The sequence below is a fragment of the Cebus imitator genome, unplaced genomic scaffold (genome assembly GCF_001604975.1).
Source record: "Cebus imitator isolate Cc_AM_T3 unplaced genomic scaffold, Cebus_imitator-1.0 Scaffold738, whole genome shotgun sequence".
NCBI lineage: Eukaryota > Metazoa > Chordata > Mammalia > Primates > Cebidae > Cebus > Cebus imitator.
The window spans coordinates 210264-233952 of record NW_016108053.1 but is presented as its reverse complement, the minus strand read 5'-3'; the positions used below and the strand labels follow the sequence as shown (position 1 = coordinate 233952).

At 37.4% G+C, this 23689-nt stretch overlaps 1 protein-coding gene across 3 annotated transcripts in view; it reads right to left on the bottom strand.

Moving 5' to 3' along the window:
- LOC108296778 (metabotropic glutamate receptor 5-like) overlaps positions 1-23378 on the bottom strand; it is a 198464-nt gene extending 175086 nt beyond the window's left edge. The window contains exons 1-2 of one of the 3 annotated variants that reach the window (XM_017519365.2): positions 23193-23378; positions 4551-5411 (exon numbers count right to left, since the gene is read on the bottom strand). In XM_017519365.2, the coding sequence (XP_017374854.1) occupies positions 4551-5211 (661 nt within the window). In that variant the 5' untranslated portion in view covers positions 5212-5411; positions 23193-23378. Of the gene's footprint in view, positions 1-4550; positions 5412-19858; positions 20938-21043; positions 21249-23192 lie in introns of those variants that run through there. The other 2 variants (XM_017519364.2, XM_017519366.2) reach the window with 2 other exon arrangements.
- Between the last annotated feature and the right edge of the window lie 311 nt (positions 23379-23689).

Sequence of the window (23689 nt, the reverse complement as noted above, 5' to 3'; positions counted from 1 at the left end):
GTTCTCATTGTTCAACACCCACCTATGAGTGAGAACATGTGGTGTTTTTCTGTTCTTGTGTCAGTTTGCTGAGAATGATGGTTTCCAGGTTCATCCATGTCCCTACAAAGAACACGAACTCATCGTTTTTGATGGCTGCATAATATTCCATGTTGTATATGTGCCACATCTTCCCTGTCCAGTCTACCCATCTGACAAAGGGCTGATAGCCAGAATTTACAAAGAACTAAAACAGATTTACAAGAAAAAAACTAACAAGCCCATTCAAAAGTGGGCAAAGGATATGAAAGACACTTTACAAAAGAAGACATATATGAGGCCCACAAACATATGAAAAAATGCTCATCATCACTGGTCATTAGATAAATGCAAATCAAAACTACATTGAGATACCATCTCACACCAGTTAGAATGGCAATCATTAAAAAATCTGGAGACATCTCATTTTTATAAAGAAGCAAAACTAAAAACTTACAAGTAGCTGCTATTTATTCACATACTATATATTCATAAATATTGAGCTAGGTACTATGCTAACACAAATCCCTCTATTCAGCAGATAGTCTTTGAGCACCTATTATATGCTGGGCACTCTAACAGGCCCTGCGGATATACTGCAGATTTTCAACTAAAGTCAGGAAAACTAGTGAAGTGTGAAATCCTGTCAATCACCCAAAAAGTACAATATACATGCATTTTTTTGTAAAAAATGCAATATGATAATTACTTTTCTCAATAACATTGAACTAGATCAAGGTAAAGAATATAATAATAAAATATGTGCAAGTGCTTAACTATTTAAAACATTCAGACTTTAAGGCAACTATCACATTTCTGGCCACAGGAGTTTAGGCAAAGCATTTTAAATATTCCTTCTTACCCACAGCATTTATTGTTTTATTTCATATTCAAATTTCAAGAATATTAATGCATGTTAATTTATTTCATTTTGCTTTGGAAGTTTAAGAAGTGGTATCTTATTTGAGAGGAGGGGGATTGGAGACTAGAGTGAGAGGGATGAATATGTTTATAATGGACTCCATCCTGAAGGCATTTTTTTATTGCTCACAATAATAGTCAGCTAGGTAATGTTGAGGGTTTCGGCTGGGCTTAATTATGTGATTGCAATTAGCTGTGGGTCAGGAAGACAATTTTGTTGCCTTCAAAAAGACATGTTTGAGGTCAAGTGGTTTAAGACACACTCATTTGGAAAACCTGGGTGCTCTCATCCTTCACAGGGTGATGATAGGGTTCCAACACAAATTAGGAAGACAGTTTTCACATCAACCAAGTGCTGTTGGTCAAAGTAGTCAGATGGCCAGCGCTACATGAAAGTGAAGGGGAATTATCAAGTCAAAAGCAAATGATATGAATATAGGGGCACCATTAGTGGAAGTCATCAATGCAATCTGCCACACTGTTAAACAGTCAAGCACCATCAATCCTGTGTCATCATGGGCACATGTACCAAGGTTTGCAAAAGTACTAAGACAAAGGACCCCTTACATTTCCTTAGTGCAGACAGAGTTGTGACTCCTTTAAAAAAAGTGATTTATTTTGCTTCTGAGTCATTGCGTATTCCTTTCCTCTGTCCAGCTGAAGAGCTAGTTTGATCTGCTCTTTAAAAATGCTTTCTTTTCTCCTTCTTCTGTTTTATACTATGAATTTCTTTGCCTGGAAATTCTAGGCATAATTTCAGTGTAATAGAATAAGCCACAGTAAATACCCAGTCACACAGCCTACTAAAACCATAAATCACAGGAAATAGCAAGTGTAAGAGATTAACACTGAAGCTGAAACCCAGTTTTCCTTGTACACTCCTCTGGAATTCTGCGATAACATACACTTTCTTGAAGGGACATCTTGTGGAACTGGTGACACAGTATGGTGAGGTTTAAGCATAAAATACATAGGCAATTAGGATGATAAACGTTTTTTTAAAAATAGGACTACATCTTTTCATAGACCTTAATGGTTCATGTGAAAGCATTTGGAAATTTCCACACTCTTCAGGAAAAAGAGTATTAACTCAACAAAGGAGAATAATTATAAGAACATAAGGATAAATTATCAGATACTAGGATTAATTCTCCTAATGCTAGAGAAAATCACTTCAACCCAAACAGAAAAAAAGACTGAATGATAACCGACACTCATTTCATGGGAGATCCCACCAAGAATTTCTGAAAAACCAATCTGCAAAAACCAAGCATCACCTTGGAGAGTTTCCATGGTAGCCAACAGAGCTGTATCCTGTTTGACTCTCACTTTTCTGATCCCAGAGGTGAGTTTCACCTTGTGAAAATTCCTACCATGCCATTCTTATACAGATAAATCATAAAACTTAATACAACATAACCTCATTATCCACATACTTGCTTGGGATCAATGCAAGATAAACATTTCTTGACACAACCACATGAACAGTAAGCCAAGGAGTATTTCTTCCAGCCTTTGAATGTTCAATTCCAAGGTTTGCTCTCTCCTGAATCGTGGTAGTACAACCTAAATGTTTTGCCTGAATTTGGCAATGCAATTTCTATTGTCTTTTGTTTGCCCACAAATAGAATGTTTTCATGTAATTGTTATATTTCAGGAGGTAAATTATATATTTAATATAGAGTTTAAAGTGTATGCATATAAAAAGTGTACATTAAAATATTCCACCTTATTTCTTAACTTAGATTTCCTCTCAGAAGCAGCAACTCATAATTTTGCTCTTCTCTGAGAATAATTCTATGAATATCTAATCAAATTGTTTGTATAAAAACTCCTTTTAGAAAAAATAAAATGTCAAATATACAGAACTGCGCCTTGTTTTTTTTCCCCTAAGACGATCTTAGAGATTGTAGTCATTACCTAATAGAGTGCCTCATTTATTTTAATAGCTACATGATAATGCATTGTGTGAATGCATCATAACTTATTTTATTAGGTAATTAGATTGCCATTGAGATAAATTCAGGATAAAGCAACAGTTTAAACTAGTAAAAGCCAAGGGTCATGGCTAAGAGTTTCCCTTGGAGCACAATCAAATTAGCATTTGTCACATAGTGACCAAGCCCTGCTCTTCTGAAGCTAGAAGGAAGTCCCTAATAAAATGTATGATTTATTTGAGGCAAACCAAAACATATCCTTATAATTGGCCTTTCAAACACATTTTTACTTTTTCACATATTTTCTTGTGCTTTTCACTGAAAGCCATCCCTGCTAATTTTCACCAATTGTCAGTATTATTCTTGTTAAATTTCAATTGTCAAATTCCATTTTCTTCTGTAAGATTCCCACCATGACCCCCATAACCACAGAACAGGAGGTGATTTTTTTCTCCATCAATTTTCTTTAGACTCAGATTTGTAACATTGTGTCATCTTGAATTACGGTTATATATGTATTTTTGCATGCCTCCTCTCCTTTGCCAGATTGCAAGCCCACTGAAGTCTGTGATATAGAAAACAAACACCTATCCTTCACAGGATTGTCAAAGAGCTTTGCATACACATTTGCACACAATAATATGTGTTGCATAAATACATTCCTAACATCTGAAGTGGGGTAAGTAACTTAATTCTACATGGTATTGGACTGAAATATTTGAACTACATTGATATGTTATTGCAGACTTTTAAAATCTCAACAAATATAATAATTCAATAATTTATAAAAGGTATTTAGTATCTTCAATATTCTATAGTGTTTAATACACACATTTTGTTTTTCTAGAAGTATTGCATAACAAGTGAGTCTCCCTCTTTGGGTCACAACCTGTGTAGGTCAAAACAAAACTTTTCCAAACAGCCTTGGTCAAGAGCTAACAAATCGTGTATACAAAACATTTTTAATACACCATAAAACAAAAAGGGCTACTTATTATTCACTGTTATAAATCATCAGTCAATATTTTCTCTCCTCACTATTCTTGGAGCATAAAGAAGCAATAAATTTTAAAGCAAATATGTTGAATTATTTAAAATTATACTTCTCAAATATGTCCCATCCAAGGATAAAATTAATTTATTCTTATTTCCATTTTGGATTTGACCATATATTCTTCTGAAAACCTGATGTAAGAGTAAACTTTTTGGGAATTCTCTATAACAACACACCTAGGCAAGAACTGGCTACTACCTTCAGTCCTATGTGTATTTACGTATACCTAGCTTTAACTATTAGAAACAATAGGCTTCTAGAACAATCTTGAAATGACAAAAATGTGAGGCATTCAATAAAGATATAGAGACTTAAAAATCTCTAGTAACGAATATGGAAGAAATCATAGCAGAAGTACGATATAGCATCAATATAGCAACAGTAAATAATGAAATTCATAATTTAAAACAAAATTTGATTTCACCAAATGTTGGCCATATACACCCTTCTATAGCTTAAGTCTATGCCTCTCTAGATGTCTGCCATCCAGTCCCTTCCTATCTTATGTAATAACTGGGACAATTCAAAATATCTAAAATAATTAAGATTAGTCTTTCCAAACCTGAAAGTTTAACTGTTGAGTGCCTAATATATATTCAATGTATGTAAAGGAAACTTACCTTCTGTGTGCACAGCTGATACATAGGTCCAGTTGTACCTCTTCACTATGTCCACCATGGCCCTTGCCTGCTGAGCATCTGAAGGCACAACCCTCATGAAATACTTGAACAGAGTCTTGTCACTCAGATCCATGCTGGTTGCCGAGTAAGCAATCTGAGGTATGTTGAAAAGCTGGAGCAAGTTCTGGACCTGAATGGCTACAGAACTGGAGCCAGGCCCAATGACCCCTACTATGGGCTTCTTGGAGCGGAAGGAAGAGGAAGAGCCATCCACACAGCGTACCAAGCCCTCTTCCTCTTCTGAAGAAATGAGGGAATCTCTTATGAACTCAATGCTCTGCTCTAGGGCCACAGCCGAATGCCAGCAGGAATCCCTTATCTCACAGCCCAGTGTGATGTTGGGCAAGAGTGTGGGGTCTGAATTGATTCTTTCCAGGGTGTGCAGCATGGCCTCCACTCTCTGAATGCCATACTGTTCACGGACCGCCCCACACTTCCTCTCATGAACTTTGTCCACAGTAGGCTGGTGATGAACGGAAAAGAGAGCTCCGATAATGATGTCACCTGGCATGTGAGCCACCACCCTCCTCTCACTGGACTGTGCACTCCCACGGACATCTTCTTTCAAAAGTAAGACTGACAGGATCAACAGAAGGACCATTTTAGGAAAGGAGTTCAAGCTAATAAAGATAGCATGGTGGGGAAAATTCAGGAGTGTTCTGAGAGATGTGAACAAGCAATGTCCTATGTGGAGTCGCACATCTAGAAATTAGCCACCAATTCAGATGTATTCTCTAAAGGACCATTGTGTCACCATGTACCATTTAGCTAGATGATCCATATGACCATAATCTTCAAAACCTGAAAAAAAAAAACATAGGTCTTTAACAAACATAAGCGTAACTAGTCTGGAGAAGTTCTATGATTCATGTCAGCAGAGAAAGGACGTTTTAATGATGCAGATAGCCAAAAAAAAATCCAAAAATATTTTCTGACTTTACATTGCCTACATCCTTTGTGATCTGATGAAGCAGCTGATGTAGCTTCTTGACCCTGTCTTGCATAGATTAATATTCTTTATTTGTTCACCTGCAATACACAAAACCAAATTTTGTATGTGGCAGGCAGAACTGTACTCTCAGGCAGAGGTGGGAGACCATCCTAGAAGCAAAACTACACCATGAACAGAAAACTTCAAGACGTATGCACCCCAGAGGATTAAACAGCATTGATCTCTCGGTAATGGAAGTGTGAATAACTGTTTTTAAATTTTCATTATGCTTTCTCTTCTTTTGAAGTATTTAGCATTGATCATGTAATTAATTGTGCAATTACAAAAACAAAATTATCTTTTCAAAAATACCCCACATATTCTCTCTCCCAAGGAAACGTCAAGCAAGTTGAACAATCTTCCCTGGAATAAATGAGTGCTGTGTTGAATTAATGTAGAAGATATACCAAAAACAAATGGGGCAAAGTAGGTGTTTCATGGTAAATGTACTGTAGAAGAGAAAGGAAAAGGTTAGGATATTAGAGAGTAAAGTGTCCCCCAAATAGGCACAAGAAACAGTGAAATTAGCACCAACTTTTAGAAAAAAGAATATTCACATTTTAATCCCTGCTCTTCTATGAAGAAGTAGTAGTAAGCTGTTTAACTTCTCAGTTCCAGAATTTGCTCACCTGAAAAATGGGGATACTATGTGCTAGGCTGTCCCTATGGGAATCAATATAACATATCAACTACGTAAATGATTTATAAATTAAATTGGGCTATATATATTTAAAACGACTTTTCTGGTATTAAATTTTCAAGGGCATTCTGTGGCTAGGTGGTGAGAACAGAAAATTCTCTGGCAACTCACTTGGTCCTCCAGAGAGTCTTCAAAGTAATTACAGAGTCTTGTAATAAAATTCACAGTAATCAGTCCTCCAGCCCCGATCCAAAAAAATTCCACATCACTAAGGCTCAAAGGGCTAAAAGGATGTATGTTTGTAACTATTCTGCCAGGTAGAAGTTTAGGATAGCTATGAATGTCATCATCTATTTCAATTTAAATTCCTGGGAAGAAAGAAAATTTGTTCCAAGTTTTCTATGGCAAATTCTAGCATAATTTGTAAAAGAGAACTGGCAAATTAGTAGTTTGATTACTTAAGGGGATTGTGTAAGAGACTTATTTTGTTATCAACTCTGCCAGCCAAGGATCTCCACTTATTTTAAAGTTACTAACTTCCTAAGCACTGACTTTCAAAAACGGGTGATGTTCCTGCAGGAATGTATGTAAATGTCACACTTTTACAGGAACACTAATGGTCTGAAAGCTCATTAAATCTACAAAAAGTCCAACCCAGACACAAAATGAATGTAACTTGAATCACATTTCTAATCACTCCCATCATCATTTTCACTATTTCCTTGTACTGTTTTCTATGGCAACAGAGAAAGTCTTCCTCTGTACAGCACCAACTACTTATATTTTAAAAATTTTATCCAATAACCCAAGAGACATTTGGAAACATATAGAAAAAGACAGTTTTAGCACAAAAGTTGGGATTGTGGACAAGGGAGAAGAAATAAAGACTAATGTTAGTTTTCTCCTGAATATTACCAAATTTTCTTTCAATTTCCTCAGACCTAAAATAATTATTCTCACGGTAATGTGAATTCTACCGCAGACAAAAAGAAAAATCTGAAGTTTAAAAAAAAGTACAATTTCTTATTAAATCAGAATTCTAGTGAGCAAACAAATAACAAAACAGGACTCATTTTCTTAGGTAAGAACATCAAAGTGATGTGAGAAAACAATCACTTTGATCCCATCAAGCTTGTGTAGCTGACATATCAATCCCATGCATTTTATTCATTTGTTTTATGAAAGCCCTACATATGAGATATAATATACATACTAAAACACTAAAATATTGCCTTTTGAAGTTATGCTAAATTTGTTACTTATTTCATTTAACAACAAAAATTTCACTATTGAGTGGAAGAGACTAATGTGACAAAGAAGTGTAATAATATGCATTTATAAGTATCATCATCTTTCATCAAGCACCTATCATGCCCCATCTATTTATTAACTCACTTAACAAATATTTATGGTACACATATGCTTTAATTCTAGTCTCGGAATTGGATATTCAAGAGTGAGCAAAGTATACAAGCTCCCTATACTCGTGGGCCTTACATATTGGTATTCTAAAGGGTAACTTTTAGTTGAAAGCTGATGAATGGAAATAAAAATAAGGATCAAATAGTATTTCTATCTTTAGATCTTTGAACAATCACTACACTGTCTTCCATGATGGTTGAATTAATTTACATTCCCACTGCAGAAATACCGTTAAACCCAGCAATCCCATTACTGGGTATATACTCAAAGAAATATAAATCATTCTATTATAAAGAAACATGCATACATTTTTTCATTGTAACACCATTCACAATAGCAAAAACACGAAATTGACCTAAATGCCCATCAATGATATACTGGATAAAGAAAGCCTGGTAAATATATACCATGGAATACTATGCAGCCATAAAAAAATAAGATCATGTTTCTGGAAGGGACATGGATGGAGCTAGAGGCCATTAACCTTAACAAATTAAAACAGGGACAGAAAACCAAATACTACATGTTCTCACTTATAAGTCAGAGATGAATGATGAGAACACATGGGCACTTAGAGGGCAACAACATTCACTGGAGCCCATTGGTGGGTGGGAGGAGAGAGAGGGTCAGAAAAAATAACTAGTGGATACTTGGCTTCATACCTGGGTGACGAAATAATATGTACAACAAATCCCCATGACACAAGTTTATCTATGTAACAAACCTACACATGTACCCCTAAACTTTAACAAAAGGAAAAAAAAAAAAAAATAGAAGAATGAAAAAAAAAGCCAGTCATATAAAAAATGTGCCCAGAATATGAAGAACTTGGGAGGAATGGTGATACAAGACGAAAATGGAAAGACAATTACGGTCCAGGCCACGTAAGATGTTGTAGGCTCTTATAAAGAATTTTAATGTTGGCCGGGTGCAGTGGCTCATGCCTACAATCCCAGAACTTTGGGAGGTCAAGGCGGCTGGATCACTTGAGGCCAAGAGTTCAAGACCAGAGAGACAAACATGGTGAATCCCCATCTCTACTAAAAATACAAAAATTAGCCAGATGTGGTGGTGCACACCTGTAATCCCAGCTACATGGGAGGCTGAGGCAGAAGAATCACTTGAACCCAGGAGCCAGAGCTTGCAGTGAGCCAAGATTGTACCACCACTTCACTCCAGCATAGGGTGAGAGAGTGAGACTGTTTCTTAAGAAAAAAAAAAAAAGAATTTTAATGTTAAGCACAACAGGAAGCCATTGAGATTTAAGCAAATGACTGACACAGATTAATTTTAGAAAGGATTAACTGGCTTCCCATTTTTCTGGATAATCAATTGGAGAAATCTTATAAGGAAACTGGTAATAATCTAGCAAGAAGTGACGGTGGCTTCTCTATGATTGGTGACAATGGATATGGGGAGAAGTGGTCACAGTAGGATATATTTTCCAGGTAGAATCAACTGTACTTACTGATGGACTAAATGTGAGTAGCAAGGTAGAGAGAGAAATCAGAGTCTACTCCTAGGCTTCTAGTTTGAGAATCTAGTAAATTTGGACAGCATTAATAGTGATAGGATATACTAGTACATAAACAGGTGAGGGCAGAAGAAAATTAATGATTTTCTTTTGAAAACGCTAAATTTGAGATGCCTTTTGAGGCATACAGGTACAGATCTCAAACAGGAAAGTGGATAGGTAAGGTTGGCCTCAGGAGAGAGTTTTGATTTAGATATGTAAATTGAGGGTCATCAATATACAAAATATATAGAATGTATGAAATCACCTGGAGAGGAAGTATAAATATTGTAAACATAGAGCTAAAAAGTAAACTCTCCTGAGGAGCCAATTTTGGGAAAAGCCAACTACGAAAAGGGTGCAGCCCAAAACGTAACATAAAATAAGAGTACGTGGTGTCATAGAAACCAAAAGAGAATGTTTTAGGCATTTTATTTTCAAAGACATATACAAGGCTTATATATTTCAGAGAAAAACGCAGTTGATTCACATGGAAAATATTATAATCCATGTGGACTCTATACCTTGAAGATTTTTGACACAATGTCTATGTCTTTGAGTGAGTCTGTGTCAGGGGCATATGTATATCAATAATCCTTATAACAACCCTACAATGTAGGTTGAGCAACCCCTACATAAAATGGATGGGACCAGAATTCAGATTTCAGAATCTTTCAGATTTTGAAATAGTCACATTATACTTATTTATTGCTTGAGCGTTCCAAATCCTAAAATCTAAAATCTGAAATGTTCTTTTGAGCGTCATGTGGTTATTCAAAAATGATATAATTCTGGAGCATTTCAGACTCTGATTTTTTGAATTTGGGATGTTTGAACTGTATTATTTTATTACTATTATTTTACAAATGACATAATGAGTTTTGATAGGTTAAAAACTAGCCAATCAAACACTTTTGTCTATGCTTGTTGACTTTATAAAACATTGTTTCAACTATTCCTTGCTGCCTCACAGCCCCTTCCTACCAAATTAAAGATATTACCAATGTCCATGCAAATGAGAAGGGCCACCCAGAGGCAATTTGAACATCCCAGAGATATAGAATCTTACAGGAGTCATGTTTCAAACTATATGGTAAAGAGCATCCCAAGGAAAAAATGATTCAGCACAGACAAACACAGAAGGTACAAGTGTGTAAGTTATCTAGTACAAGGGTATTTACATTGCCCTGATATCCACCCACAAATTATGGCCCATCAGGTTACAAAGCATTACTGCTTTAGAACCTGATGAGGCAGATATTGGCTATGAATTTAGATACTTGGAAAACCTTTTTTAAAACATGACACAGAAATGTGACAGAACTGTGCTATAAGTCAGCTTATTATAAGACTAAATAGAAAGTCATGTGCATTCAAAATACGTGAAATTCATAGAGTACATATTCCAAATAGACCTGAAAGGGATACATCATCTCTATTAGCATCACTCATCTGTTTCCTATAATTGTTTATTGAGTAACTATTCTGTACCAACACACTATTATGCCCCAATGACCCAGTTACAGACAAAATAGATATAAATTCACATCATTATGGAGCCTGTACTCTAAGGGGGTTTGCCAGACAATAAAGAAAATAAATATATAAAACATTGCGCGCTACACAGTACTGTTTAGAAGCAAAAAAATGTGGAGATGTGGGAAATTTTGAGTAATGTGGCCAAAGAAGCATAAACTGAAAAAAATAACATTTGAGTAAATAGCTAAAAGAATTAAAGAAATGAATCATGCAGATCTCTAGAAAAACAACATTCCAGGTAAAAGATAAAGCAAATACAAAGCCCCTAAGACAGATTTAGGCTTAGTGTGCTGAGGAATAGCAAACAGGACCCTGTGTCTGTGGAAAAGTTAAAATGCAGAGAAAGGAAGGCACGGAGAACAAGAGATAATGTGGCGATGTTGGGCCTGTTTGGATTTTAAAAGACTTTGGCTTTAACACTGCATGAGAACGTTTTTCTGGGAGGATTCCAACAGAGGAGGAACACATTCTACATAACATTTTAACAAGAATAAGGGCTCAAAGGCAGAAAATGAGGAGCAATTAGGAAATTTGCACTAACTTAGGTGAGAGAGATGACAGTGGTTGGATTGGAGATATGGTAAGTACCAGTGGTGAGAAATGCTAGGATTATGAATATATTTTGAAGGTAGAGTGAACAGGCTGGCTATCAGAGCTGACTAGGGATGTGGAAGAAAGAGGAATCAATGAGGATGCCAAGATTTTCAGCCTGAGCACAAAAAAAAAGGATGGAGTCGCATTGGCTGTGGCGGAGAACGCTGTGGCGAAGATGTGAAGAGAAACAACTTAAGTTCGGTTTTCATATATCAAATTGCAGACACTAGAAACTCAAGTAGAGATCCTTGAATAAGCAGGTGTATGTAAGGGCTGAATTCTGAAGAGAGGTCTGAATAGATAAAATGTTGAAGGTGTGAGTATATAGAAGTCCGTTTTGTAAACCATGAAACTGGATTAAATCACCTAGGAAGTAGAAAGAGAAAAGTAACTAGTACCAGAGATTGTGCCCCAGGGAATTCCAAGGTTCCACGACAAGGAAAAAGCAGCAAAGGAGACTGAACAGTTTTTTGAACAGAAACTTCCTTTTGTGAAGTGAGGGGAGAGAGGCAGTAAAATGTGAAGTATTCATGTTATAGTATGCAGAAATAAAGGGAAAGTATGCTTTTTCTCAAGAAATATGAGTGGGCGTATATGCACATATGAAGACTGGAAACATATACATTGGCATTAATAGAGTGTTCTCTGGGTAGTAAAAATATAGTACTTTTATTTTTTTGTCTTCATCTGTATTTTCTAAATGTATAAATAAAGTAATACAATATATTTCCTATTTATTATTATTTTTTAACTTTGGAACTGAGGGATCTGCTTTCTAAATTTCTGCAGCTTTCTCCCTTTTGACCTTATCTCCCTCCACACATTCCTCCTTGGGAGCCTACTAGTCAAGTTATGTTAGGCTTTTAGCCAAGTAGACTCAGTTTCATTCCAATGGCTTTGTCCATGCTGGTTCTGATCCCTAATAAGCAGTTGTTCCAATGGCCTTCATGGTAGAGTTGTTAAGAGCATGGGCTTGGAGTCCAATAGACCGGAGTTTGCATCCTGGCACTCCCATTTATTGGCGGTGTGTACTTAGGCTTTTAACTTTTCTGAGTCTCATGCCTTTATTGGCAATTGGAGTGACAGCAGTACCTACCTCAAAGAGATTTAGTGAATATCAAATGAGCTAATATTTAAAAATAGTCCCTTCCTAAATTAGTCCCATTTCCCTCACCTGGCAGTGTTTGCTCTATCCACCAAGCTCACATGGAAAATTTTATTTATACTTTCTTACAGTATTCATTATCAAGCTAATATTGTAGCACGTTTAGGGAAAATAGTATCATGAAACGAGAGAGGGCCCTGGAGATGATTCCATTTAACTGAAACCCATGAAAAGTAAATAATTCAAAGCAGATCTGGATCTTCAGTTCAACAAAATGTCACTCAAAACACAACTGTAATCACAGTTTACAACTTGGTATCAGCTCTTATATATAATTTTCTAAGCTCATAATCTTTTATGTATTTTTATTTAAATAAAATTTTAACATAAAACCTCATAATATATTTTTATTTTCTCTGTATAATATAAATATCTTTCATATCAATTCATTTGGATGATGGGGACAATTATAACAACTATTAAAATACACAGAGCGCATACCATGTGTTGTTCACTTTGGTAAATGTCTCACATGAAATGACATGTAACTGTATTAAATAAATACAAACTGTAAAATAAGCAATTTATGCACATTGCACAGAGGATGGAGCTGAAGTTGAGAGAGACACAGAGGCTTGGCTAACATTCCCAAGCAAGTGAGTAGCAGAGCCAAGAATCTCATTTAGAGCATTTATTTCTTTTTATCAGTTGCATAGTATTCAATTAGATGTGTGCACCAATATTTAATAATTCCTTGTCAAGTATTAATGTTATTTATAGATTTGGGTTAATATCATGAACAATGTCGCATTTTGCTTGCTTTTAAAATTATCTTTGTGGCACAATTATCTAAAGATGACATTTCTGGCATAAATGTTTGTCATAGTTTGCAATTTATGAATGCAGAGTTTAAAAGATGATATCAACTTCACTCCAACATCTGTCTCATTAACATTATAAATTCTGAGAGCTATCCAATATTCTTTCTGTGAGGACCTACTCTCTCTTGCTTCTAGATAAGTTCCTGGGTAAAGCCATTTCTCCTTGTGGTAAGATTTCTCCTGTGCAATCTCACCACAAGATTCATTCATTATTTTAACAAGTGTCTAACAGAAGAAAAAACAAGAAAAAATACCACAATACTTTATTTTCAGTGTAAAGAGCTTTTTATTCATTCTTGATCTCATCTCTACCAAAAAGCTATACTTCTAGAAATGTCAAATAACCCAACCTTTCATATATTAAAAACCAAAGTCTCAAAGAAAATACATTCTTTTCTTTAGGTTATAGCTTTTAGGTGGTGGGGATAATAGGTCAGTAGAAATAAAGGGGGAGGTTTATGCTATAGATAATGGGGAGGCATTAATGCATGCAATGATAAAAAGGCTTTTAAAATGTTATAGATCTACAATCTAATAATACGGTGACTTTTAATTCACTAAAAAGTGATTAAATGTATTAGTAGCTTCATTATATAGTATATTAGTTCAAGTACCTATTTTCAGAAGTATGCTTTATTCAATGTTATATTTCTGGGTCCTTAGCACAGTATATTAATTACTACCACATTATAGAAAACAATAGACATACTTTAATATGTATAAAAGTATTTTCATCAGGTAAACACATAGTCTTATATTATATTCTAAATGAATATGAAAGAGAGATATTGATGGATAGACTTTGCCATAAATTGCAACCTACACTATAATCAGATTCACAGCTCAAATTGTCTTTTATTTTCAACAATCTTCTAAAATACTGACCATCTTTCTGGTACAGATGTCTCTTATATAACTTAATCTCCACACAAGCAAATCACACAGCTCAGGACATCAACACTAAAATGACTTCTTCTGCCTGATCAGTGGCCTCATCAACAGTCAGGGGTGTCAACATTGAATATGCCATCAATGCACTTAATATATTTTTCTGTAAACAAGTGCATATCATAGATAAGAGACAATCTGAGGTGCGATGATACAGAGAAGCCTGCAGTCTGAGGAAGTCTCCATTGTCATTGCTATCGCAATCACACATTTGTGACCTTGTAAGCAAGAAAATGCAGCATCCTCACTATTTAGCCCCACAAAGAATAGGCCGTATTTTAACTGAAACCCCCTCAATAAAAAAGGGCCACAAACCACTATTGTACAAAGATGAAATCTGCAATTTTCTGCATTAATTAAAAAGTTCTGGCAGTAGAATAAAGCTCACTTAATCATTGTAAATCATTTAAACAAGTGGTTTAGTAGTCTATGAAGACCTGCAACAGCCTTCTGCAGCAAAACAATAAAAACGACATAATCCACTGTTAACTAGTCTCAGTTTAATTATCAAGCAAGTATTTTAGGCTTTTATCTATCCTGTAGCCTTCAGCTGATTTCTTGTTATTTACGGTATACCTCTGAAGACTATAAAGCATTATTGTATATATTATATCACCTAACATCAAATGCTTGAGACTGTGGTTTTACATTTCTATAAGTTGATCTCTACTTACTTATTAAAAGCTAATATTTATCAAGTCCCTTCTTTCTTTTTTTTTTTTTCTTTTTTTTTTCCGACCATTTATTTATTTTATTGCATTTTAGGTTTTGGGGTACATGTGAAGAACATGCAAAATTGTTGCATAGGAACACACGTGGCAGTGTGATTTGCTGCCTTCCTCCCCATCACCTACATCTGGCATTTCTCCCCTTGCTATCTCTCCCCAGCTCCCCACCCCCCACTGTCCCTCCCCTATTTCCCCCCAACTGACCCCAGTGTGTAGTGCTCCCCTCCCTGTGTCCATGTGTTCTCATTGTTCAACACCCGCCTATGAGTGAGAACATGTGGTGTTTGATCTTCTGCTCTTCTGTCAGTTTGCTGAGAATGATGGTTTCCAGGTTCATCCATGTCCCTACAAAGGACCCAAACTCATCGTTTTTGATGGTTGAATAATATTCCATGGTGTATATGTGCCACATTTTCCCTATCCAGATCTGCTTTGAATTATTTACTTTTCATGGGTTTCAGTTAAATGGAATCATCTCCAGGGCCCTCTCTCGTTTCTTTCTGTTAAATAATGTATAACAATTATTTAATGTAAGCCTCACAATAACCCTGTAAGGTAGGTGTAATTACTACTTATATTACTATCTCTAGAAATCAAAGTTTAGAGGTCAAGAATCTTATCCAAAGGATCAAACCTATAATAAATGCCAGAATCCGGACATGATTCCAACTATCTTTGGTTCCAAAGACCATACTTATAAACAAATTATATGGTCTCCCCCAAAAAGCAAATGAAAGGATTATTTAAACCTTATGTATTGATTGCAAAGCATTTTGGAGATTCTGCTTTCCATTAAATTCTTATGTAATGCCCATAAATTCATCAGAAAGCATATATACAAACAAATCAAGTAAATATAGAAAATCTGTTTCCCAGCATCATTTAGATAAGGGTTTCTCAATCCAAGCACTATTGACATTTTGAACTGGATAGTCTTTTGTTGTGGGTGGATGTTGTCCTGTGTACTGTTGGTTGTTTAGCAGCATCCCTGGTTTCTGCTCACTAAATGACAATGCCGTCCCCTCTCAGCTCTGATAAACAAATATGTCCCCAGATGTTAGCAAATGTCTCCAGTAAGTCAAAGTCACTTCCAGCTGAAAAACTAATTTACATGAAAGTTATCCTGGCAAGGATGACATAATCATGAAAGAAGAACATAACTAAGAACCTGGATAAATCAGCCTTACAAAGCCTCCACCTGAAACGTCCAAATAATGCCAAAAAGAAATGGTAGAAAAAGGCTTGCCTTACTCAGTGTTCACACTGTTATTTGTTTGCATTATCTTGTTTTAAAGGTAGAAATTTCAATTTGAGAAAGACAAATTTAAACTGGAAGTCAAGGTTGATACTGACTTACATTAAATATACATAGTTCTAAGTATCACAAATTACAATAAGTGAATTTGAGGAGAGTATCCTACAATACACTTCTCAAATTCAAAGGCTGCTTTTGATATGAAATGCAAAGTTTATTATAATTTTAACAAGACTACAACAATAACTTTCTACAGTAATTTACGCATTGATTTTTCAAAATTTTGTTTTTAAACAAATGATATGTGCATTATTTACTTCTATATCTTTGAAAAATTCTATATTACTATGTATTAAAACAAATTGACTTTTACAAATATATTTTTCATGATTCTTCCATAAAATGTAATAAATGCAAGAAGATTGCATTATTAAATTGCTCACTAGTATCACTGTGATTTTATGTTTTCATTTTCCTCAGAATACTTATACTCAAAATTTAAAGCACATGGCTTAAACAAGAATTATTGTCAACAACTAATCATTAGGGAATTGTTCTTAGATCTGATATATTTGCAAGACCAATAGAATTATCTATACATAAAATATATTTTTTGCATCTAAGTCTTTCCTTTACATTTCTTCTTTAGTCTGACTGTAGAAGAAGATATTTGAGGCAGCAATTATGTATTGATTTCTGATTACCTTCAAGCATTCACATTTATTTTTAAATATTCTTGAATACATTTGAAAAATAAATTTTGCACACTCCCTTGTAGAGGAAGAAGTTACTGCTGACTCAAAATTAGAATTCAAAAAAAAAAAAATAGAGACATGTGTCTAAGTTTTATGTCAGTATCAAAAGAGATGATCCTAGATTTAAATACCTGCTTTGTCATCTTTGTTTGTACTGTGGGACATTGGACAAGTTATTTAATCTATTTTAGTCTCATGTTTTATTACTAAATTCATAAAATAAAAATAAAAGGCAATCTATAGACTGTTTAACATTAAATGTAGTAACATAGGAAATGCAGAAAACTCAACATCCAAAGGCCTGATAGGATAGGACTAATCTTTTATACACTGTTCTCTGTGAGTCAGATACTTTTATTTTTAAAATTTTATTTTTTTCTTTATTTCTTCTTTAATTAAAAAAAATGGGATACATGTGTGGAATGTGCAGGTTTGTTACATACATCTATATGTACCATGGTGGTTTTCTGCACCTATTGGTGTTCTTTATTTTTATTTGTGCAATTAATTCATCATACTCAATACCATGTACTGCTATAACCCATCCCCCATTTTGAAAATAAGGAAATTGAGGTACATACATTCAAGTAACTTGCCTAAAGTCACACAAGTAGTAAGCCACAAAGCTGAGATTCAAACTCAGGCAGTTTGGAGCCATGGCCTGTAGTTGTAATTATACCACAACTCACTGGAAACCACAATCAAATAATCCCATCATGTTTAGTGTTTAGTCACACCATAAAGCAGCTCGGTGCAAAGAAAACAGGGTAAGTTTTAGTGCCAAACAAATTAAATCTCTCTATTTTTTGAATCTGTACATATACATATGTAATATAAATATAAATATATATATATATATATATATATATATTTCCATTAGTTCTCTTTTACATATGTAGTAAAATATATATGTATGAAATATGTTTCCTTATTTTCAAAATGGGGGTTGGGTTATAGCAGTACATGGCATGGAGTGAGTATAATGAATTGCACAAATAAAAATGAAGTGTATGACCCACAGTGAACACTGCATAACTATGCACTGTTCTTTGACAGTAAAAGAAAAAAGTTACTTTTTACAACAGAAAAGGAAAAACAAATAATGCCTTGTATTGTTGATATGATAATTAAATAAAATAACATGCATACTGCTTAGCATGATACCTGATGTGCTTAATAAATACTAGTTATGAGAGCAGGGTTGAGTGTGAACCAAGACTTTCACCTCATGGTCCTTCGGACAAAAGTCATATATAGTTCAAATATAATTAGGACTGGTAAAATATAGATTTTCATCTCCTTTCTATGAATTTAAAGGAAATGGAAGCAAACCTATGCCTTAATGTTTTTCAGGAACACATTTTAAACAACTAAGATAAAGGAATACCAAGATATTATCTGATTTACAAATAACTGAAAATTCAAAAATCAAAATTAAAGTTTCTTTTCTGGGGTTACATAAATATATCATAAACTAAAAATATTTATTTTGATGCTCCTGTCTTATGTTCCCCTGAGTTTCACTCACTGACTAAAATGACAAGTAAATGATGCTTCAAGACTAGAATTAATATTTCTCTGAATATGAAAAATAGCACATATTTCTAAACTACAGAATCTTTCTGCTTTGTCATAATACATCTTTAGTAAATCCAACCTTTAAACAAGCCATATCAGCTTTACCATATATCATATGTACATCAACATATGTCAAAAGGTAGTATCTAATATTTTATAAAGTTAGATTATACATGATCTACCTATCTAAATTGAGATATACATAAAAATGCCTCATATGTACATATGTAATACAGTAAGAATGTATAAGATAGAATATTTGGATATGTCTGTCTTTATCCCATGAGATAGAAAAACCTTAGATAAAATTGCATACAAATAAGTAAAATATTTTTTATGATTAATTTCATCTCACAATTTCTACCCGTAGTATTACTTACCTTTTACTGGCATTTAATTTTGTTTCTCTAACTAAAATGATCATTCTGTAAAAGACAAGATAGTAAGACTCCTATAAACTATTAAATGGGTTTTAGAAAGAAATAAAATAGAATTATTAAAATGCTTTCGTCACAAAAGCAAGCATCTTTAATGAAAAAAGTTGTTTTATCATGAAACAAAACAATGTCAATAATCAGAGCCAAAACTAAAAATGGCATATAATTAATAAAGTATTCCTAAAGTCTGGATAGTTCGTGCCAGTTGTGAGTGAATTTTTCAATTTTCCCCTGGGTATTTGCCATCATGTCCGTCATGTATACTATAAAGTGATAGTCAAGGCCTGTGTCTATCTATGGAAGTAAAGTGAAAAACTTGCATTATTCAAATACCACCCACCTCTCCCAAATAATCTCAACATATCCTTTCATAAGTGAACATTGAAGAGTTTGGGCTTTTTGTGAGCATAGAGCCCACAGCCAAAACATTGCCGTGTGATAGCACAAACCTCTAGGGGGTGCAATTAAAATATCTGGATTGTATATTTTATCATGTGGAGTGTAAATGACTAGGGAAAGCTTTTTCTCTTAAAAGAAGCTGTTATTTAGGAAGTGTTATGCACATTTTTCTCCTAAGAAACCTTGAAAGATCTGTCCAGAGTGCTGACGAGGTTTCAGCGGGAGAAGGCTGGAAATTTGATGGAACGCACCCTACTCACTCAATGAGTTCAGAAAGCAGTATTTTCAAGTACCAAACCAATTGCCGTTTTAAATGAAAATAAACAAGCACAAAAGACAGAAATAGACACAACTGATTCTTAAATGTGTAATTACATTGAGGTAATTGACAAATTAAAGGAGAAAACTCCCTGCTCTCCATAAAGAAAACAGCAAGAAGCACACCTAGCAAGAGGTAGCATACCTGAACACTCCATAGCTGACAGTAGAATCTCATGCAACTAGGGCTTCCACAGAAAACCCTGGCTTATGCCCCAATGGAGGAAGGGCTGCACGTAGTCCCGGTCAACGCACCTTTGGCTGCTTCAAACGGCCAGTGGCCAGCATTAGAGACACAAATTCGCTCTAGCTTTGTCTTGAGAAACTCAGAACAATAAAATACCATGTAGGGAATGGAGAAGAAGGTGGAAAGGAGTTGCCTTCTCACTGATCTGTATCAATTTCTTATTGAAAAGTAAAGTATTGGAGAACCTATCTGCCTGGCTACTCGATGTCCAGCTAAGGCAGCGTCAAGATTAGGTCTAAATCAGCAAAGACGCTTGTTATCCCCTCCTAAATTTCCGTTCCACACAGCAACTGCTCTGAAGGGAAATGAGGGCAGCTGTAAATTCGAGCACAGGTGAAAGAGCCCTCCAGGCGGACCCGTCGCTTCCCTCGAGAGGTCCTAATGCAGGTTAGGCTCCGGCCACCGGCCAGCCTTCGCACTCATGGGCCTGCCCTGGGTTTTCTTCCCTAAGTCGCTGCAGCCTGGGCTCCCTCCTTGGCATGCCGCTCACGCTGCCGCCTTGGGGTAACTAGCAGGCTTTGTGTCCGAGGGGAAAGATAAATCCATGGGAGAGGAAAGAGCGGGAGGGCTCCGGCTGGTGTTCAAAGAGAGGCAACAGAGCCTGAGTGAAAGAGATATGCTTTCAGCACCACCCGCTGTCCCCCCTCCTCCTGCAGCAGGCGCCACGCGCGGCCGCTAACCGGTCTATTGAAAAGCAATTCTCCGTCCTCTTTCCCTCTCCACCTTTGCTTCTCACAATTCTGAGCCCTCCGGTGGTTTGCGGGAGCACACTCTGCGTTCGAAACCACGCGCACCTGGTCTTAGAGAGCGGGAACTCGGATCCGAAGGCATGCAGAATCCCCTTTTCAACCCTTGCAGTTTTTCCCTGCTTCACCCCATTGCTCGCGCCTTTTCCCCCAAGAGGTTTAATGAAGGCTGCTTGCAAATGGAGCAGACTGGCATCTTGCATCGGCTTTGGCCACCCCCGCTCCACCCGTGTCCCCCTCCCCCAAACCAAACTATGAGCTACTCAGCAAGCTAATAGATCCTCAATCCTTCTCTGGCCAGGGGACACTTGGGCACACAGACACTTAGCAAGCTTACCCCCCTGTTGGCTGCGCAGCGAGCAGTGAGACTCGGTCTAGCTAGCCCCCCGAAAAGTTGGGCCACGGGGATCAGCGGGGCAGAGCCGGCCTCTCCAGTCCCCGGCTTCCCCCCCAAGATGATCTCAAGCTCATCCCCTCCACTCAGCGTGCGCAGAACAGCCGAGCTGAGGGCGGCGTGTGCAGCAATCTCCCCGCTACTAAGAAAGGGGGGAAGGGGGGAAGGGGAGAGAGCGGAGGAGGGAGGGGTGGTAGTTTGTATTTATAGAGAACAGAGTTCTTTGCGCAACTTTTTGGTGCCACCAAGTGGCACAGTGAGTTCCTTTAGGAACACAGACTCCTGGGTGAATCTGGATGGGTAGGCCAGCTCTGCAAACAGATGCTCACATGGCAAGGGAGCTGGAGGCACTCCCAGGACTTAGTTTTCACATGTTTACCATCATATCTCAGCACCTGTAATACAAATTCCTAAATTCTAAGAATAATTCTGTACTGCGTGAGAAAGGGCACCTGTGCCTTCCTCAGACAGGTGGAAGAAGTGTCAAGGACATGGTAGGTCCCAGTTGTCTCCTAGGAGTATAGACATCCTTGTCTCAGGAGGAATATCCATTATCTTCTTCTTCCTAACCCTCTGCCCAGATTACACTGCATTCATATTTTACTCTAAAACCTTCTTCTTGCCACCCTGACTGCCTAATCTTTAAACTGAATTGGCACTTATTTTCTTTGCCATCAAACCTTCTTCCTCAATGCTAACCTTAATAATAACATATGACTTCATGACTTTAGGCTCTCTCTGGATCTGAACCTTTCTAAACAGCTCTCAGAACTCCAATTCATTGAGATGCAGGCTGAATGTCTGATTTTCCTCACTCATTTCCACAGACCTCTCAGCTTGCATTATCCCCACAGCGCAGTCAGGATCTTGCCAACTCCCTTTAATACACTGAGGAAGAATCCCCTAAAGCTTTCTTTAACCACATTTTATGAGTGTTCTTACTTCTTAGTATGCAGATCCTCAAACACATACATAGACACTACTGCATGGGCACTTCATGTCCCCAAATGCAGAAGAACCTCTACATTTTTCAGTAAAGAAACTGAGTACATGAAGGTTAAGGGGCTTGTTCAAGGTCACATTTCTCTACAGACCAGCCCAGGACTACCTAGCATAGAACTGAATGAACACAGTGATGCCAAACCTGATCCACCTGTTCTTGTTCTTTCCACTACCTTACTCAGCCTATTCAGTCATTTTCAGCTCCATTCTCTTCCCTCTCTCTCTTCATTTCTCTCTCTCTCTTTCTCTCTCTCTGTGTATGTGTGTGTGTTTGGGGGGGGTGTGGGCGGGGGTGACAGAGATCTTCCTCTGCCAAAGTTCCATAAAGGAACCAACAGTAAACATGTCTTCCTAGCTCCACTGGGAGTACATGAACTTGAGTTTATAGGTCCAGAGCTGCAGGTGTACCATCTTTACATGACCCACAGTTCTAGAAAAACCTCTCCCCTCTAGTACTGTAGTCCTTTTAGAAATGGAACACTGACATTCACACCCAATTGGGTCCTTTCTTTGCTGCCTCTTGTTGGGGTGAAGCACCAGCAAGTGATCTTATTAGCTCCCCCAAACATCTAATGGGGCTCAAAGGTAGAGGAGCCTCTCTCCCTTGCTAAATGCATGCCTTCCATGCACTTGTGTCGGTATGACAGACACACACACAGGCACACACACACAGATCCAAACGTATCCTTTGGCTCAGATCTTTATTTTTTCCTCCTCTGATTTTTTTAGTTCGTTTTCTATGGAAACGAGCCCACTTAAATCCCTCACTTATGCAAATAAAAGCAAAATGATCTTCATAAACCTCCCATTGGAGCGATGCCGCGGTAGCCCAGGCTCCCGACTTAAATTTATGTCTGATTCACACAGCACACGTCCTTGCAGGGTGACTTTTTTAAACTTGCAGGACCTCGGAGCGTTCCTGGCTCCACCAGTCCTCCACCTGCCCACCACCTGCCATCCTGGGTCTCTTAGCCCCAGCTCCCGCCCCTTGCCTGATTGCTCTCCATCCCTGCGCTGGGGGAGGGGCTCCAGCGGCATCCTATATCCGTGGTAACTATAGCCAAGAGAAAGAAAAAGGCGCTGTGCTTACCAGGTGCGCGCCCTGAGCCTTGCGCCCCCAGCCAGCCGCTCCTCGAGGGCTTCCTGCGCTCCCGTAGCGGCCTTGGCTGCAGCTGGAGCGCTAGTGTCGGCGATGGAGGCAGCGGTGACAGCAGGCAGAACGGCTGCGGGGCCCGCGGCGGTGGCGCTCGCTCTCTCGCGCCAGCGCCGGGAGCACGTGCCGCGCTCGGGCAGACGCAGCTGGAAGCGCAGCGCTGGGCTGGCTTCTACTCCTGCAGCGAGCGGCGGGGGTTGGCAGAACGGCGAGGGCAAAGACTCAGTGGCTGAATAAGAGTCTTGAAGGCTCGTCGTTTCGGGGTTCAAGCGAGGGTAGCCTTGGGCTCCCTCTCCTGCTCCTCACATTCCCTCCGAGAGCCATGGAAGGAGGAAAGCTGTGCGGGGGAGGCGTGGGTGGTGTGTCACTCAGAAGCTGGGGGAGCAGGTAGATAATAAGGTTCTTTTTGACTATGGCACTTAAACCCCTGACAA